The following is a 21,183-nucleotide window of genomic DNA, read 5'->3' on the forward strand; positions in this document are numbered from 1 at the left end:
TGTATACCTGGCAGATTCATATTGATATATGGCAAAACCAATACAATACTGTAAAGTAACTAACCTCCAATTAAAATAAATTTATATTAAAAAAAGAAGCTTTGAGCAAGTTATATACACTAATTCCAGTTGAACTATTTCAAATCCTAAAAGATGATGCTGTGAAAGTGATGCAATCAATATGTCAGCAAATTTGGAAAACTCAGCAGTGGCCACAGGACTGGACCAAAGGTCAGTTTTCATTCCAATCCCAAAGAAAGGCGATGCCAAAGAATGTTCAAACTACTGCACAGTTGCTCTCATCTCACATGCTAGTAAAGTAATGCTCACAACTCTCCAGGCCAGGCTTCAATAATATGTGAACTGTGAACTTCCAGATGTTCAAGCTGGATTTAGAAAAGGCAGAGGACCAGAAATCAAATTGCCAACATCCACTGGATCATCGAAAAAGCAAGAGAGTTCCAGAAAAACATCTACTTATTCTTTTGACCATACCAAACTCTTTGACTGCATGGGTCACAACAAACTGTGGAAAATTTTGAAAGAGATGGGAATGCCAGATCACCTAACCTTCCTCTGAGAAGTCTTTATGCAGGTCAAGAAGCAACAGTTAGAACTGGACATGGAACAATAGACTAGTTCCAAATAGGGAAAAGAGTATGTCAAGGCTGTATATTGTCACCCTACGTATTTAACTTATATACAAAGTACGTCATGAGAAATGCTCGGCTGGATGAAGCACAAGCTGGAATCAAGATTGCCAGAAAATATATCAATAACCTCAGATATGCAGATGAAATCACCCTTATAGCAGAAAGTGAAGAAGAATTAAAGAGCCTCTCAATGAAAGTGAAAGAGAAGAGTGAAAAAGTTGGCTTAAAGCTCAACATTCAGAAAACTAAGATCATGGCATCTAATCCCATCAGTTCATGGCAAATAGATGGGGAAACAGTGGAAACTGACAGACTTAATTTTGGGGGGCTCCAAAATCACTGCAAATGGTGATTGCAGCCATGAAATTAAAAGACGCTTGATCCTTGGAAGAAAAATTATGACCAACCTAGACAGCATATTAAAAAGCAGAGACATTACTTTGTCAACAAAGTTCCATCTAGTCCAAGCTATGGTTTTTCCAATAGTCATGTATGGATGTGAGAGTTGGACTCTAAAGAAAGCTGAGCACTGAATAGTTGATGCTTTTGAAGTGTCGTGTTGGAGAAGACGCTTGAGAGTCACTTGAACAGCAAGGAGATCCAACCAGTTCATCCTAAAGGAAATTAGTCCTGAATATTCATTGGAAGGACTGATTTTGAAGCTGAAACTCCAAAACTTTGGCCACCAGAGGCAAAGAACTGACTCATTTGAAAAGACCCTGATACTGGGAAAGATTGAGTGTGGTAGGAGAAGGGGATGACAGAGGATGAGATGGTTGGTTGGGTGGCATCACCGACTCAGTGGACATGAGTTTGAGTAAACTCCGGGAGTTGGTGATGGACAGGGAAGCCTGGGAATCTGTAGTCCATGGGGTCACAGAGAGTCGGACATGGCTGAGCAACTGAACTGAACTGAACTGAAACCTTATTCACTGCATTAGAAAATCAGGATAATGCTAGGACCTATTTCATATGGTTTTGTGGGAACTAAAAAAGAAAAGCATAAAGATTTTAGCACAGAACTCTCAAATAATAACTCCTTAACACTTATTGTTGGCAATTGCCAACATCCGCTGGATCATGGAAAAAGCAAGAGAGTCCCAGAAAAGCATCTATTTCTGCTTTATTGACTATGCCAAAGCCTTTGACTGTGTGGATCACAATAAACTGTGGAAAATTCTGAGAGATTGGAATACCAGACCACCTGATCTGCCTCTTGAGAAATTTGTGTGCAGGTCAGGAAGCAACAGTTAGAACTGGACATGGAACAACAGACTGGTTCCAAATAGGAAAAGGAGTATGTCAAGGCTATATATTGTCACCCTGTTTATTTAACTTATATGCAGAGTACATCATGATAAACGCTGGACTGGAAGAAACACAAGCTGGAATCAAGATTGCCGGGAGAAATATCAATAACCTCAGATATGCAGATGACACCACCCTTATGGCAGAAAGTGAAGAGGAACTAAAAAGCCTCTTGATCAAAGTGAAAGTGGAGAGTGCAAAGGTTGACTTAATGCTCAACATTCAGAAAACGCAGATCATGGCATCTGGTCCCATCACTTCATGGCAAATAGATGGGGAAATAGGGGAAACAGTGGCTGACTTTATTTTTCCGGGCTCCAAAATCACTGCAGATTGTGGCTGCAGCCATGAAATTAAAAGACGCTTACTCCTTGGAAGGAAAGTTATGACCAACCTAGATAGCATATTCAAAAGCAGACATTACTTTGCCAACAAAGGTTCATCTAGTCAAGGCTATGGTTTTCCCTGTGGTCAAGTATGGATGTGAGAGTTGGACTGTGAAGAAGGCTGAGCACCGAAGAATTGATGCTTTTGAACTGTGGTGTTGGAGAAGACTCTTGAGAGTCCCTTGGACTGCAGGGAGATTCAACCAGTCCATTCTGAAGGAGATCAGCCCCGGGATTTCTTTGGAAGGAATGATGCTAAAGCTGGAACTCCAGTACTTTGGCCACCTCATGTGAAGAGTTGATTCATTGGAAAAGACTCTGATGCTGGGAGGGATTGGGGGCAGGAGGAGAAGGGGATGACAGAGGATGAGATGGCTGGATGGCATCACTGGCTCGATGGACGTGAGTCTGGGTGAACTCCGGGAGTTGGTGATGGACAGGGAGGCCTGGCATGCTGTGATTCATGGGGTTGCAAAGAGTCGGACAGGACTGAGCGACTGATCTGATCTGAACACTTAATGACTTGAACTGTTGTTTCATTGTTTTATTTTTACAGGATTTATAGGTTGTGTAGTCAGTAAATGTCTGGACTGCAGTGGACAGTTGTGTTGTTCATTCTTGACCCCATGGATTTAATGCACTGTACAAAACACAATCAAATGTGTTCTGACAGTTAGGTATGGGCTTTATGGCAGTGAGAGGGAATTGTAGAAATAGATGAGGTTGACTACTTTGGTTGAGGGTCTTGAATTTCAAAATAGGAAGCTGATATGTGAACTAGTAGTCAATATATATTAAAATAGAAGGGCATTGTTATCTTAGTATAGTACACTTTGTTTTAGAATATTTGAAGCCATGGGATAGTTCAAAGGAAATATTACCTAGAAGTGTAAACATTTAATGTAGATAGGAGGTGAGCTGCTGTTTTGAAGGGAACAGAGTCTCTATGCTGGCTCCTCTGAACCCCAGTTCTCTAATAACCTGCCAGAGCTACCTCATTCTCTAGATGAGAAAACTGAGGCCCAGATAGTGAACAATGTAACAACATAACCTAGGAGTGAGAGGGACAACCTGGAATAAAACCCAGCTTTCCTGATTTCCAAGAACAGGTCCATTCTACTTCATTTGTGCTATTAAAATTTTTTGAAGCTCTTAGACTGGAGATGAGAGTGATTGAAGCTAATCTACACTGTATATTTGCAAAGATTGTCCTGAAAGTTATATAATTTTGTTTAGTAAGAGGGTAATCCTAAGAGTGGGTCTTAGGTGTTTACAGGAGTCTCAGAGACTTTGTAGTTTGCATCCCCATTTAAAGGAATCATCTCTAATAGAGGTCCCCCAAGACAGCCTCTGCTTAAGTATCCCTTGCAAAGAGACCTTGGCCAATGAAGCACTTGTCGTACCATCTCATCATTCAACTGTGGTAACAATTGCATTTAGTCAATGGAGGCCACTATTCATTTCTTTAGTGGTATAAGGCAAAGATTATGAATTTGTGTTTTAAAATGAGATGACACGGATTTGTAATTTCTGCTGTGTTTAACTGAGATGCTCAATGTGTCTAAAGCTCCATTTCCTCATCCTCAAGATTAGATCTGTGACAGTACCTTGTCCCAAGTGATACAAAAATAAATGTAATAATGCAAATAGCAGACAAAACACCTTACTGTCACATAGTGAGTGCAAAATAGATTAGTTACTTTGTTAGTATTTGTATTATTCTTTAGAATCTTTGGCTTTATTTGGGTGCACCCCTTCAGAAGAAAAAAAAAGAAGAAAGGATTTATGTTCACTCGGGCTTGTCTTCTGGGATTAGGCTGCTCAAGTTGAATCTGGGTCTTCCTGGAGCAAAGAAAGATTTAAGCTTTTGTTTTCTTTAATAAGCATTTTTGGAAAATAATTAGAATCTTGGGAAGTAAGTAAAGTTATAAATCATGGTTTCAGGATTATATTTATAATAAAAACATATTCTTCATTGTAGTCTCATCATTAATTAAGCATTGAATTTTATTGTAGAATTATTGAATAAGATAAGCACAGGAAGTATAAATTTGCCTCTCTGTATTGTCATAATGTGGAAATTATTGAATTTTCAGTATCTCTTTCATACTGAGCACTCAACATTATACTAAAAGGAGCAATATAGGTTGTTGTTGGTATTGATTTTGATGCAGGAAAACCTGGACTTGAACTTGGCTTCAATGTTTATTATCTTTGGGAACTTGCTGTAATTTTTTCATTTTGCCTCAGCATCTTATCTCTAAAATGAAGAAAATGCTTCATGGGATAGTCTAGTGCCTGATACACAAAAGAGATTTATCAAATAGTCATGGTATGCAATAATAATCCAATCTGATAGGAAGAAATGCAGATACAAAGAGTATAGTTCTTAATAAGTGGAGAGCCTTTGGGATATGACCTACCTGCTTTGCAGGCTCTTCAACTAGAACATTCTAGTAATCAATAAGCGTGTGAAACAAATGAGCTGAAATAGAATGTTCTGAGGTTACTAGGTATGTCCAGTGATACATTAAGGTCAGCTTCCTAGCTTGAGGTTCCTAAAAGGCAGCAGCTGAGAGGACTTGTGTGTTGGTAGTTCATTTTGGAAAAGAAAATGAAGGCAGTGAATGGGGGAGAGTGAAACAGGGAAGGAGCAAATCTGAATCTTAGATTGTGCTAGGCTGGTTACCATTTATCCACTGGCTTCTATCAACTGGTGATCTAGGATTTCCTAAAGGTATGTTAGTTCTCCATATCACCACATGGTTGATGTCCCAGGGTAATGAAGCAGGGTCTTCTAAGTGTCTCAAGCAGCAAGTGTCAGAAAAGCAAGAGATACACTGGTGAGAGGTGTTATACAGGGAATGACAGGGATCAAGGTGTTATCAGGATCCGATTGTTTGTAGCTAGTTGCTGTACTGATGGCTGAAGGAAAAGGTAAGTCAAGAGGGTGTAAGAGAGAGTCCAAAAAAAAAAAATTCCCAAATTCATAATAATTGCTAATTTGGAATCATATTCTTTTGTAGATTTTCCAGCTCAGAGAGATAAGCTTACATCAGCCCATAGTAAATGGGTAATCCCAACAATGTGACGGAATTCATTCTTTGGGGCATTGCAAAGAATCCAGAGCTGCGGAAAATACTCTCTGCAGTGTTTCTAATCATGTATGTGTCCACCATTTTGGGAAACCTCCTCATTGTGGTAACTGTGGTCACAAGTCAGAGTCTGAGATCACCCATGTATTTTTTCCTTATGTCCTTCTCTCTCACGGATGTCACCTACTCTTCTGTCATTGCCCCCAAGATGATTGTGGACTCCCTCTCTGAGAGCACTGCCATCTCCCTCAAAGCCTGCATGGCCCAGGTCTTCATTGACCACTTCTTCGGTGGAGTGGGCATCATCCTTCTCATCGTGATGGCCTATGACCGCTACGTGGCCATCTGTAAGCCCCTGCACTACATGACCATCATGAGGCCTTGGATGTGCTGCTTACTACTGGGACGGTCATGGGTGGGGGCATTTACCCATGCAACAGTACAGCTTCTCTTCATGTATCAAATTCCCTTCTGTGGCCCTAACATCATTGATCATTTTATGCGTGATTTGTTTCCATTGCTGAAACTGGCCTGCATGGATACCCGCATTCTGGGTCTCTTAGTTATCCTCAACAGTGGGGTGATGTGTATGGCCATCTTCTTCATCCTTGTCACCTCCCATGTGGTCATCCTCTGCTCCCTGAAATCCTGCAGCTCTGAAGGGCAGTGTAAAGCCCTCTCCACCTGTGGCTCCCACCTCATGGTGGTCTTCATGTTCTTTGTGCCTTGTATTTTCTTGTATGTGAGGCCTGTAGTCACCTATCCCATAGACAAGGCGATGGCTGTGTCGTTTACCATCGTTGCACCCATGTTAAATCCCCTGATCTACACCTTGAGGAACATGGAGGTGAAAAATGCCATGAGGAAACTGTGGATGAAACAAGGGGCCTTGTGTGGTCATTAGCTTACATGCTAAGGGCAATTCTTTCTTACAAGGACAATGTGCTTTTACCCTCCCATTCCTTCGGATCTATTGAGGATACAGTAGTCGCTGGCGTCATTTAATCATGCAAATTAGGCCAAGACTGTAATCCTGTTATTCCCCCTCCCTCGTGCAGTGTGTGCTCCATTCCTTTTCTCACAAGGCTCCGCCCACTTTCTCTTTCTCTCTCTACATTTTTCTCCTGCCTTTTGTATAATTCAAGCCTTTTCTAGTTTATGGCTTTTGCTTTTCTTACACTGCTTACTCTTGAAATTCTCTTTCCCAGAGTTCTTCTCTGGCACTTTTTTTTTTTCTTCTTCTTCTTCTTTCAGATGAACTGTCATCTCCTTAGATGTTTTCTCTGATGACTTTCTTCTAGGTAACTCTTTAACTCTTCATCTGATGATACCCTTAGTATCAATGTCAGAAACCAAACTTCAGCAATTATTTCTTATCTTTTGTTTTCTCTTTTCCCTCCAACAAATTTGTAATCCCTATAAGGTCAGAGATTGTATTTTTTACTTCATGCTGTGCTTAATAAATATTGTTGAGTGAATTTAAGTCTAAAAGTAACTTGTTTTGCCTTAATACAAATTAATACCAAAAAGTAAGGGTGTATATATATGTGTGTGTGTGTGTGTGTGTATATATATATATATATATATATATATATATATATATATATATATATAAGAAATATAGGAGTTAGAATTATCTGATTTCATGTTTCCAAGTGTCTTTTCCAGAGATGGTTGGAAGCAAGTACAATTTCAGATTCGTACTATACTTAGTAGTTTATTATTTAATAAGGACTACAGCACTGCCAAAATTCTGTGCTACTGTTATTTCTCCTTTAAAGAGGCAGAATAAGAATCACTTACACTGGGAGTCAACATCAGAATCTAGTGCCTGTAGCTATGTGCTTTATGAGAAAAAAGTAACTCTATGGAGACCTAATTTTTCTTTAACTATGGGGAAATTTTTCTTGCTGTTACATCATAGAGTTGAATTTGAAAATCCAAATGACATTTCTTTTCCTCCAGATTTTGCTTTGCCTGTCACTAGAGAGATACTGGGAGAAGGCAATGGCACCCCACTCCAGTACTCTTGCCTGGAAAATACCATGGGCGGAGGAGCCTGGTAGGCTGCAGTTCATCGGGTCGCTAGGAGTCAGACACGACTGAGTGACTTCACTCTTATTTTTCACTTTCATACATTGGAGAAGGAAATGGCAACCCACTCCAGTGTTCTTGCCTGGAGAATTCCAGGGATGGGGGAGTCTGCTGGGCTGCCATCTCTGGGGTTGCACAGAGTTGGACATGACTGAAGCGACTTAGCAGCAATAGCAGCAGCAGCAGAGAGATACTGATCCATTTTAAACTGCCTCCCTCACCTAGCATATGGGAAATCTAAACCTGTATGCAGGTCAGGAAGCAATGGTTAGAACTGGACATGGAACAGAAGACTGGTTCCAAATAGGAAAAGGAGTACGTCAAGGCTGTATATTGTCAGCCTGCTTATTTGACTTATATGCAGAGTACATCATGAGAAACACTGGGCTAGAGGAAGCACAAGCTGGAATCAAGATTGCTGGGAGAAATATCAATAACCTCAGATATGCAGATGACACCACTGTTATGGCAGAAAGTGAAGAAGAGCTAAGGAGCCTCTTGATGAAAGTGAAAGAGAGTGAAAAAGTTGACTTAAAGCTCAACAATCAGAAAACAAAGATCATGGCACCTAGGCCTATCACTTCATGGGAAATAGATAGGTAAACAGTGGCTGACTTTATTTTCTTGGGCTCCAAAATCACTGCAGATGGTGATTGTAGCCAAGAAATTAAAAGACGCTTACTTCTTGGAAGGAAAGCTATGACCACATTAGACAGCATATTAAAAACAGAGACATTACTTTGTCAACAAAGGTCTATCTAATCAAGGCTCTGGTTTTACTAGTACTCATGTATGGGTGTGAGAGTTGGACTGTAAACAAAGCTGAACACCAAAGAATTGACACTTTTGAAGTGTGGTGTTGGAGAAGACTCTTGAGAGTCCCTTGGACTGCAAGGCGATCCAACCAGTCCATCCTAAAATCAGTTCTGGGTGTTCATTGGAAAGGCTGATGTTGAATCTGAAACTCCAAAACTTTGGCCACCTGATATGAAGAGCTGACTCATTTGAAAAGACCCTGATGCTGGGAAAGATTGAGGGCAGGAGGAGAAGGGGACGATAGAGGATGAGATGTTTGGATGGCATCACCAATTCAATGGACATGAGTTTGAGTTAACTCCAGGAATTGGTGATGGACAGGGAGGCCTATCATGCTGTTGTTCATGGGGTTGCAAAGAGTTGGACACGACTTGGTGACTGAACTGAACTGAAGATAATCAGTTGACAGGAGGGAATGTGATGCAAGGTGACATGTGAAAATTAAACAGATTTCTTCTGATGAAGAAATCTGTTATTTTTTGACTTCTAAGTTCAAAAATAATTATCGGCATCAGAATAATTTTGATTAGAAGAATAATTAAAAATCAAATCCTTCATGTGTTTATGGATATTTCAGCAATTTGGCATCAAACATCTTTGCACACAGGCTTCCCAGATGGTGCTAGTGGTAAAAAACACACCTGCCAATGCAGAAGATATAAGAGACGCTAGTTCAAACCCTGGGTCGGGAAGATCCCCTGGTGGAAGGCGAGGCAACCTACTCCAATGTTCTTGCCTGGTGGGCTCCACAAGGTCGTAAAGACTAGGACATGACTGAAGCAACTTGGTATGCAGGCACACATCTTTGCACAGAGTGTCCATTTGATTTTTGCTAAAGTGAAAGTGGAGGGTGAAAACGTTGGCTTAAAGCTCAACATTCAGAAAACGAAGATCATGGCATCCAGTCCCATCACTTCATGGGAAATAGATGGGGAAACAGTGGAAACAGTGTCAGACTTTATTTTTCTGGGCTCCAAAATCACTGCAGATGGTGACTGCAGCCATGAAATTAAAAGACACTTACTCCTTAGAAGAAAAGTTATGACCAACCTAGATAGCATATTCAAAAGCAGAGACATTACTTTACCAACACAGGTTCATCTAGTCAAGGCTATGGTTTTTCCTGTGGTCATGTATGGATGTGAGAGTTGGACTGTGAAGAAAGCTGAGTGCTGAAGAATTGATGCTTTTGAACTGTGGTGTTGGAGAAGACTCTTGAGAGTCCCTTGGAGTGCCAGGAGATCCAACCAGTTTCAGCATCATTCCTTCCAAAGAAATTCCAGGGCTGATCTCCTTCAGAATGGACTGGTTGGATCTCCTTGCAGTCCAAGGGACTCTCAAGAGTCTTCTCCAACACCACAGTTCAAAAGCATCAATTCTTTGGCGCTCAGCCTTCTACACAGTCCAACTCTCACATCCATCCATAACCACTGGAAAAGCCATAGTCTTGACTAGACGAACCTTTGTTGGCAAATTAATGTGTCTAGACACTGCTAAATGGGGACAAGATCACCCAGACTGTGGTCAAAAAGAGCTCCCCAAGGAGACTAAATGTAGCCAACAGGGACAGAGGATGGACAGGGGGGAAAAAAAGGAGCCAACACTGGTCACTCTATTCTTTTTACAGGCAAGATGGGGAGTTGGTGATAGAGAAACAGGTGATCAGGGGTTGCAGGTATAGACTGGCTTTTCATTAATTGTCTTTCTGTACTTTGACTTGGAGAAGGGGATGGCAATCCACTCCAGTAATCTTGCCTTAAGAAGTCCATGGACAGAAAAGCCTGGAGGGCTACAGACCATGGGATTGTATTTTGATTGATTGTTCCCATGTGCATTCATTACATATAAAAACATGTTTTTACTTAAATTATGTGATTCCACAAAAATCAGAACACACTAACTAACAGCAAATTCATCCCTGTGGTGTCCTGATAGAAGAGAACCTAAGCCTCCAGCCATAAGAGGAACAGTGGTTAAGACCATGCTTTCACTACAGGGAGCACAGGTTCCATCTCTGGCCAGGGAAATAAGATTCTGCATGCCATGAGTCATCCCCCACTTCCAAAAAAGTTTTAAAACAAAAATATAAGCATTCATTTTTAAGTTAAAAAAAAAAAAAGAACTCCTTTATTCAAAAAACATAGGCAGGCTATAAAAACTGGCCTTTCAGGAGGCACAAGATAAGGACTCCTTCAAAGGAATAATATCTTTAGACAAGACACCCTGGAACATGTTCTTATCAATCAGTAAAACAGAGATCTCTCTCTCTCCCTCACCTCATTCCCTCTTTAAGAAAAAAAATAAAAATCAAGACAACATCTGGAAAACCAGGGTGCCCGGCCCTGCATCAATGCCCTCAAAGAATACCTGGCTTCCACAGTCTTGCTTTCTGCAGAGGAAAGCAAGGAGTCTGGTGACATTGACAGTGGAAGAATAAACAAGAGGAAAGTTTTCAGGTCTGAGGATTTCTGTTTTTCTTGAAAATTCATGGTTGGACAGCACACGTTCAACAGATGGGAGATGCTTCCTTGGAAAAAAGCACTTTGTGCTTCATTCCACTGCCGTCCAAATCCTTACCTGACCCTTGACTCCTACAGCTGGGCCAGTGAACCCTACAGCACTAAGTGGTGAGAGCCCATGAAAGTGGAAAGATGCCCTGTCCTGCAGCATTGCAGTTCATTTGTCTTGGTTAAAAACACAAGCTACATGGCTGCTGCTGCTGCTGCTAAGTGGCTTCAATCGTGTCTGACTCTGTGCGACACCACAGACAGCAGCCCACCAGGCTCCCGCGTCCCTGGAATTCTACAGGCAAGAACCCTGGAGTGGGTTGCCATTTCCTTCTCCAACGCATGAAAGTTAAAAATGAAAGTGAAGTTGTTCAGTCATGTCCAACTTTTCGAGACCCCATGGACTGCAGCCTACCAGGCTCCTCCACCCATGGGATTTTCCAGGCAAGAGTACTGGAGTACTAGCGTGTGAGATGCGTACAATTGTGTGGTAGTTTGAATATTGTTTGGCATTGAGTTTCTTTGGGATTGGAATGAAAATGGACCTGTGATCACTGACGAGTTTTCTGGCCTATTGAGTGCAGCACTTTTACAGCATCATCTTTCAGGATTTGGAATAGCTGAACTGGAATTCCATCACCTCCATTAGCTTTGTTCATGGTGATGTTTTCTAAGGCCCACTTGACTTCACATTACAGGATGCCTGGCTCCAGATGAGTGATCACACCATCATGATTATCTTGGTTGTGAAGATTTTTTTGTACACTTCTTCTGTATATTCTTGCCACCTTGTCTTAATATCTTCTGTTTCTGTTAGGTCCATAAAATTTCTGTGAGCTCATCTTTGCATGAAATGTTCCTTTGGTATCTCTGATTTTCTTGAAGAGATCTCTAGTCTTTCCCATTCTGTTGTTTTCCTCTATTTCTTTGTATTGATCACTGAGGAAGGCTTTCTTATCTGTACTTGCTATTCTTTGGAACTCTGCATTCAGATCCTTATAAATTTCCTTTTCTCCTTTGCTTTTCACTTCTCTTCTTTTCACAGCTATATGTAAGACCTCCCCAAACAGCCATTTTGCTTTTTTGCATTTCTTTTCATTGGGGATGGTCTTGATCCCTGTCTCCTGTACAATGTCATGAACCTCCATCCATATTTCATCAAGCAATCTGTCTATCAGATCTAGACCCTTAAGTCTATTCCTCACTTCCACTGTATAATCATAAGGGATTCGATTTATGTCATACCTGAATGGTCTAGTGGTTTTCCCTACTTTCTTCAATTTCAGTCTGATTTTGGCAATAAGGAGTTCATGATCTGAGCCACAGTCACCTCCTGGTCATATTTTTGCTGACTGTATAGAGCTTCTCCATCTTTGGCTGCAAAGAATATAATCAATCTGATTTCAGTGTTGACCATCTGGTGATGTCCATGTGTAGAGTCCTGTCTTGTGTTGTTCGAAGAGGGTGACTGCTATGACAAGCGCGTTCTCTTGGGAAAACTCTATTAGCCTTTGCCCTTCTTCATTCCATATTCCAAGGCCAAATTTGCCTGTTACCCTAGGTATTTCTTGACTTCATATTTTTGCATTTCAGTCCCCTATAGTGAAGGACAACTTTTTTGGGTGTTAGTTCTAGAAGGTCTTGCAGGAGGAGGAGCTAAGATGGCAGAGGAGTAGGATGGGGAGAACGCTTTCTCACCCACAAATTCATCAAAAGAACATTTAAATGCGGAGTAAATTCCACAAAACAACTTCTGAAAGCCAGCAGAGGACATCAGGCACCCAGAAAAGCAACCCAAGTCTTCGAAAGGAGGTAGGGAAAAATATAAAGGACAAAAAAAAGGGACAAAAGAGGGAGGGACGGAGTTCCGTCCCGGGAAGGGAGTCTTAAAAAGAGAGAAGTTTCCAAACACCAGGAAACCTTCTCACTGCCGAATCTGTGCCAAGCCTTGGAAGCACAGAGGGCAACATAACAGGGAGGAAAAATAAATAATTAAAACCCGCACATTGCGAGCCCTACGGTAACTCCCCCAGCGGAGAAGCAGCGCAGACGCCTGCATATGCCATTAGCAAGCGGGAGCTGGGCAGGGAGGTGCGGCGCGGGCTGCATCGCAAGAATCTGGCCTGAATACCCCGAGCACTATCTGAGTGAAATAATTTGGGCTAGCAAACCAGACTGTGGGATATCTAACACGCAAAAAGCCAGCCCTAACCTATGACACCGCCAGGCCCGAGCATGGAATAAAGGACTGAACAGAGATAGCCGGCGGCAGACCATCCCCCTCCGGTGATAGGCAGCCAGAACCGGAAGGTGACAATCGCAGCCCCAGAGAGCCATTATCTATAAAACTGTAAGCAGGCTTCTTTGCTAACTAAAACTTCTTGGGGGTCTGGACGGTCAACATCTGCCTGAGAAGGTGTGCCGGTGCACAACTAGATAACCGAGCAGCGAGGAGGCGATAAGTCGCAGCAATCGCGCGCAAAACACCTCATCACCTGAGCTGCTCGGATCTGGGAAGGGCACAAAACGCAGGCCCAACTGAGAGTCTGCGCCTCTGAGGACTACCCGAGTGCCTGAACCTGAGTGGCTTGCACCTGGGAAGTACAGGCAGCCCAGGGTGGGCCGCGGATTGTTCGCGGCGGAGCAACCTAGAGCCTGAGCAGCGTGGGCAGAGAGGCTACATGCGCCATGAACTGGGGGCAGACCCAGTGTGGCTGAGGCACTGCGAGCACACGCCAGTGTTATTTGTTTGCAGCATCCCTCCCTACCTCCCCTCAGTGTGACTGAACAAGTGAGCCTATAAAAAAATTTTTTAAGTCCTCTATTATTCCTTTAATTTCCACTTTTATAACAGATTACTTTGCAAAAAAAAAAAAAAAAGACCCTATTTTTTTAAAGCAAACTTCATATATATATATTTTTAAATAATTTTTTGACCTTTTTTTTTTGCTTTTTCGTTTTCTTTAACATTGTATTTTTGAAATTCCAAACTCTACTCTAGATTTTTAATTTTAGCTTTTTAGTATTTGTTATCAATTTTGTACCTATAGTTTTTTTGTTTTTGTTTTTATATAATTTCTGTGACCCTTTTTTCTTTTTTTTTTTTCTTTTTCTTTTTCTCTGTTTCTTTCTCTTCTTCTTTTAAATAACATTGTATATTTAAAATTCCAAACTCTATTCTAGATTTTTAATTTATGCTTTTTGGTATATGTTATCAATTTTGTACCTGTATTTTTTTTTTTTTTTATAATTTATGCGGCCTTGTTTGTTCTTGTTTTTGTTTTTGTTTTTTCTCTCTCTTTCTTTTTCTTCTTCTTTTTTTAACATTGTATTTTTGAAATTCCAAACTCTGCTCTAGATTTTTAACTTTTGCTTTTTGGTATTAGTTATCAATTTTGTACCTATATTTTCTTTATAATTTTTGCGACCTTGTTTGTTTTTGTTTGTTCGTTTTTTCTCTCTTTCTTTTCCTTCTTCTTTTCTTTAACATCATATTTTTGAAATTCCAAACTCTACTCTAGATTTAAATTTTTTGCTTTTATGTATTTGTTACCAATTTTGTACCTTTAAGAACCCAATCTTCAGTACCCATTTTTCACTAGGGAGCGAGATTACTGGCTTAACTGCTCTCTCTCCCTTTGGACTCTCCTTTTTCTCCACTAGGTCGCCTGTGTCTCCTCCCTAACCCCTCTCTACTCTACCCAACTCTGTGAATTTCTGTGTGTTCCAGACAGTGGAGAACACTTAGGGAACTGATTACTGGCTGGATCTGTCTCCCTCCTTTTCATTCCCCCCATTTATCCTCCTGGCCACCTCTGCCACCTTCTTCCTTCATCTCTTCTCTGTATAACTCTGTGAACAACTCTGAGCGGTCCAGTTGTGGAGTGCACATAAGGAAGAGATTACTGAATAGCCCACTCTCTCCTCTATTGACTCCACCTCATCACATTCGGGTCACCTCTAACTCCCTCCTCACTCTTCTCTTCTCCATATAATGCTGTAAACCTCTCTGGGCGAAACAAGTTTCAGGGCAAGACATATCAAGCAAATTCTCCAGCAGCAAGGAACACAGCCCTGAGCTCCAAGATACAGGCAGCCCAAAGTCACCCCAAAACCACAGACATCCCATAACTCATTACTGGATATTTCATTGCACTCCAGAGAGAAGAAATACAGCTCCACTCATCAGAACACCGACACAAGCTTCCCTAACCAAGAAACCTTGACAAGCCACCTGTACAAACCCACACAAAGCGAGGAAATGCCACAATAAAGAGAACTCCACAAACTGCCAGAATACAGAAAGGACACCCCAAACTCAGCAATTTAAACAAGATGAAGAGACAGAGGAATACACAGCAGATAAAGGAACAGGATAAAAGCCCACCAAACCAAACAAAAGAGGAAGAGATAGGCAATCTACCTGATAAAGAATTCCGAATAATGATAGTGAAATTGATCCAAAATCTTGAAATCAAAATGGAATCACAGATAAATAGCTTGGAGACAAAGATTGAGAAGATGCAAGAAAGGTTTAACAAGGACCTAGAAGAAATAAAAGAGAGTCAATATAAAATTAATAATGCAATAAATGAAATTAAAAACACTCTGGAGGCAACAAATAGTAGAATAACAGATGTAGAAGATAGGATTAGTGAATTAGAAGATAGAATGGTAGAAATAAATGAATCAGAGAGAATAAAAGAAAAACGAATTAAAAGAAATGAGGACAATCTCAGAGACCTCCAGGACAATATTAAACGCTACAACATTCGAGTCATAGGGATCCCAGAAGAAGAAGACAAAAAGAAAGACCATGAGAAAATACTTGAGGAGATAATAGTTGAAAACTTCCCTAAACTGGGGAAGGAAATAATCACCGAAGTCCAAGAAACCCAGAGAGTCCCAAACAGGATAAACCCAAGGCAAAACACCCCAAGACACATATTAATCAAATTAACAAAGATCAAACACAAAGAACAAATATTAAAAGCAGCAAGGGGAAAAAAAAACAAATAACACACAAGGGAATTCCCATTAGGATAACAGCTGATCTTTCGATAGAAACTCTTCAAGCCAGGAGGGAATGACAAGACATACTTAAAGCGATGAAAGAAAATAACCTACAGCCCAGATTATTGTACCCAGCAAGGATCTCATTCAAATATGAAGGAGAAATCAAAAGCTTCTCAGACAAGCAAAAGCTGAGAGAGTTCAGTACCACCAAACCAGCTCTCCAACAAATACTAAAGGATATTCTCTAGACAGGAAACACAAAAACAGTGTATAAACTCGAACCCAAATCGATAAAGTAAATGGCAATGGGATCATACTTATCAGTAATTACCTTAAACGTAAATGGGTTGAATGCCCCAACCAAAAGACAAAGACTAGCTGAATGGATACAAAAACAAGACCCCTACATATGTTGTCTACAAGAGACCCACCTCAAAACAGGGGACACATACAGACTGAAAGTGAAGGGCTGGAAAAAGATTTTCCATGCAAATAGGGACCAAAAGAAAGCAGGAGTAGCAATACTTATATCAGATAAAATAGACCTTAAAACAAAGGCTGTGAAAAGAGACAAAGATGGTCACTACCTAATGATCAAAGGATCAATCAAAGAAGAAGATATAACAATTATAAATATATATGCACCCAACACTGGAGTGACGCAATTTGTAAGACAAATGCTAACAAGTATGAAAGGAGAAATTAACAATAACACAATAATAGTGAGAGACTTTAATACCCCACTCACACCTATGGATAGATCAACTAAACAGAAAATTAACAAGGAAACGCAAACATTAAACGATACAATAGACCAGTTAGACCTAATTGATATCTATAGGACATTTCATCCCAAAACAATGAATTTCACCTTTTTCTCAAGCGCACATGGAACCTTCTCCAGGATAGATCACATCCTGGGCCATAAATCTAGCCTTGGTAAATTCAAAAACATAGAAATCATTCCAAGCATCTTTTCTGACCACAATGCAGTAAGATTAGATCTCAATTACAGGAGAAAAACTATTAAAAATTCCAACATATGGAGGCTGAAAAACACGCTGATGAATAACCAACAAATCACAGAAGAAATCAAAAAAGAAATCAAAATTTGCATAGAAACTAATGAAAATGAAAACACAACAACTCAAAACCTGTGGGACACTTTAAAAGCAGTCCTAAGGGGAAAGTTCATAGCAATACAGGCATACCTAAAGAAACAAGAAAAAAGTCAAATAAATAACCTAACCCTACACCTAAAGCAACTAGAAAAGGAAGAAATGAAGAATCCCAGGGTTAGTAGAAGGAAAGAAATCTTAAAAATTAGGGCAGAAATAAATGCAAAAGAGACCATAGCAAAAATCAACAAAGCCAAAAGCTGGTTCTTTGAAAGGATAAATAAAACTGACAAACCATTAGCCAGACTCATCAAGAAACAAAGGGAGAAAAATCAAATCAATAAAATTAGAAATGAAAATGGAGAGATCACAACAGACAACACAGAAATACAAAGGATCATAAGAGACTACTATCAACAATTATATGCCAATAAAATGGACAACGTGGAAGAAAAGGACAAATTCTTAGAAAAGTACAACTTTCCAAAACTCGACCAGGAAGAAATAGAAAATCTTAACAGACCCATCACAAGCACGGAAATTGAAACTGTAATAAGAAATCTTCCAGCAAACAAAAGCCCAGGTCCAGACGGCTTCACAGCTGAATTCTACCAAAAATTTAGAGAAGAGCTAACATCTATCGTGCTCAAACTCTTCCAGAAAATTACAGAGGAAGGTAAACTTCCAAACTCATTCTATGAGGCCACCATCACCCTAATACCAAAACCTGACAAAGATCCCACAAAAAAAGAAAACTAGAGGCCAATATCACTGATGAATATAGATGCAAAAATCCTAAACAAAATTCTAGCAATCAGAATCCAACAACACATTAAAAAGATCATACACCATGACCAAGTGGGCTTTATCCCAGGGATGCAAGGATTCTTCAATATCCGCAAATCAATCAATGTTATACACCACATTAACAAATTGAAAAACAAAAACCATATGATTATCTCAATAAATGCAGAGAAAGCCTTTGACAAAATTCAACATCCATTTATGATAAGAACTCTCCAGAAAACAGGAATAGAAGGAACATACATCAACACAATAAAAGCTATATATGACAAACCCACAGCAAACATTATCCTCAATGGTGAAAAATTGAAAGCATTTCCTCTAAAGTCAGGAACAAGACAAGGGTGCCCACTTTCACCATTACTATTCAACATAGTCTTGGAAGTTTTGGCCACAGCAATCAGAGCAGAAAAAGAAATAACAGGAATCCAAATTGGAAAAGAAGAAGTAAAACTCTCACTATTTGCAGATGACATGATCCTTTACATAGAAAACCCTAAAGACTCCACCAGAAAATTACTAGAACTAATAAATGACTATAGTAAAGTTGCAGGATATAAAATCAACACACAGAAATCCCTTGCATTCCTATACACTAATAATGAGAAAATTGAAAGAGAAATTAAGGAAACAATTCCATTCACCATTGCAACAGAAAGAATAAAATACTTAGGAATATATCTACCTAAAGAAACTAAAGACCTATATATAGAAAACTATAAAACACTGGTGAAAGAAATCAAAGAGGACACTAATAGATGGAGAAATATACCATGTTCATGGATCGGAAGAATCAATATAGTGAAAATGAGTATACTACCCAAAGCAATTTATAGATTCAATGCAATCCCTATCAAGCTACCAACAGTATCCTTCACAGAGCTAGAACAAATAATTTCACAATTTGTATGGAAATACAAAAAACCTCGAATAGCCAAAGCTATCTTGAGAAAGAAGAATGGAACTGGAGGAATCAACCTACCTGACTTCAGGCTCCATTACAAAGCCACAGATATCAAGACAGTATGGTACTGGCACAAAGACAGAAATATTGATCAATGGAACAAAATAGAAAGCCCAGAGATAAATCCACGCACGTATGGACACCTTATCTTTGACAAAGGAGGCAACAATATACAATGGATTAAAGACAATCTCTTTAACAAGTGGTGCTGGGAAAACTGGTCAACCACTTGTAAAAGGATGAAACTAGAACACTTTCTAACACCTTACACAAAAATAAACTCAAAATGGATTAAAGATCTAAACGTAAGACCAGAAACTATAAAACTCCTAGAGGAGAACATAGGCAAAACACTCTCCGACATACATCACAGCAGGATCCTCTATGACCCACCTCCCAGAATATTGGAAATAAAAGCAAAAATAAACAAATGGGACCTAATTAAACTTAAAAGCTTCTGCACATCAAAGGAAACTATTAGCAAGGTGAAAAGACAGCCTTCAGAATGGGAGAAAATAATAGCAAATGAAGCAACGGACAAACAACTAATCTCAAAAATATACAAGCAACTCCTACAGCTCAACTCCAGAACAATAAATGACCCAATCAAAAAAATGGGCCAAAGAACTAAATAGACACATCTCCAAAGAAGACATACAGATGGCTAACAAACACATGAAAAGATGCTCAACATCACTCATTATCAGAGAAATGCAAATCAAAACCACTATGAGGTACCATTTCATGCCAGTCAGAATGGCTGCGATCCAAAAGTCTACAAGCAATAAATGCTGGAGAGGGTGTGGAGAAAAGGGAACCCTCTTCCACTGTTGGTGGGAATGCAAACTAGTACAGCCACTGTGGAGAACAGTGTGGAGATTCCTTAAAAAAAACTGGAAATAGAACTGCCTTATGATCCAGCAATCCCACTGCTCGGCATACCCACTGAGGAAACCAGAAGGGAAAGAGACACGTGTACCCCAATGTTCATCGCAGCACTGTTTATAATAGCCAGAACATGGAAGCAACCTAGATGCCCATCAGCAGATGAATGGATAAGAAAGCTGTGGTACATATACACAATGGAGTATTACTCAGCCATTAAAAAGAATACATTTGAATCAGTTCTAATGAGATGGATGAAACTGGAACCTATTATACAGAGTGAAGTAAGCCAGAAAGAAAAATACCAATACAGTATACTAACGCATATATATGGAATTTAGCAAGATGGTAACAATAACCCTGTGTACGAGACAGCAAAAGAGACACTGATGTACAGATCAGTCTTATGGACTCTGTGGGAGAGGGAGAGGGTGGGGAGATTTGGGAGAATAGCATTGAAACATGTGTAATATCATGTATGAAATGAGTCGCCAGTCCAGGTTCGATGCATGGTACTGGATGCTTGGGGCTGGTGCACTGGGACGACCCAGAGGGAGGGGAGGGGTGGGAGGAGGGAGGAGGGTTCAGGATGGGGAATGCGGGTATACCTGTGGCGGATTCATTTCGATATTTGGCAAAACTAATACAATATTGTAAAGTTTAAAAATAAAATAAAATTAAAAAAAATAAAAATAAAAGGTCTTGCAGGTCTTCATAGTGCCGTTCAACTTCAACTTCTTCAGCGTTACTGGTTGGGGCATAGACTTGGATTACTGTGATATTGAAAGGTTTGCCTTGGAAACAAAAAGAGATAATTCTGTCGTTTTTGAGATTGTATACAAGTATTTCATTTTGGACTCTTTTGTTGACCATGATGGCTATTCCATTTCTTCTAAGGGATTCCTGCCCACAGTAGTAGATATAATCATCATCTGAGTTAAATTCACCAGTTATATTTACATGCTAGTAAAATAATGCTCAACATTCTCCAAGCCAGGCTTCAGCAATATGTGAACTATGAACTTCCAGATGTTCAAGCTGGTTTTAGAAAAGGCAGAGGAACCAGAGATCAAATTGCCAACATCCACTGGATCATTGAAAAAGCAAAAGAGTTTCAGAAACACACCTATTTCTGCTTTATTGACTATGCCAAAGCTTTTGACTGCTTGGATCACAATAAACTATGGAAAAATTCTGAAAGAGAGGGGAATACAAGACTACTTGACCTGCCTCTTGAAAAACCTTTTTGGAGGTCAGGAAGCAATAGTTAGAACTGGACATGGAACAACAGACTGGTTCCAAATAGGAAAAGGAGTATGTCATGGCTGGATATTGTCACCCTGCTTATTTAACTCATATACAATGTACATCATGAGAAACGCTGAGCTGGATGAGGCACAAGCTGGAATTAAGATTGCCAGGAAATATATCAATGACCTCAGATATGCAGATGACACCACCCTTATGGCAGAAAGTGAAGCTGTAGTTTAACCAGGCAGGCTCTGTGTTTATGGAAAATATAAAAGGACATTGACAG

At 40.0% G+C, this 21,183-nt stretch overlaps 1 protein-coding gene across 1 annotated transcript; it reads left to right on the forward strand.

The window, feature by feature from the left end:
- Positions 1 to 5,416: 5,416 nt before the first annotated feature.
- LOC132342092 (olfactory receptor 4C6-like) lies at positions 5,417 to 6,346 on the forward strand. The gene has a single exon (XM_059884300.1). The coding sequence runs from the start codon at positions 5,417 to 5,419 to the stop codon at positions 6,344 to 6,346; it is 930 nt and encodes a 309-aa protein (XP_059740283.1).
- Positions 6,347 to 21,183: the final 14,837 nt, after the last annotated feature.

The sequence above is a fragment of the Bos taurus genome, chromosome Y (assembly GCF_002263795.3).
Source record: "Bos taurus isolate L1 Dominette 01449 registration number 42190680 breed Hereford chromosome Y, ARS-UCD2.0, whole genome shotgun sequence".
In the NCBI taxonomy this organism is placed as follows: Eukaryota; Metazoa; Chordata; class Mammalia; order Artiodactyla; family Bovidae; genus Bos; species Bos taurus.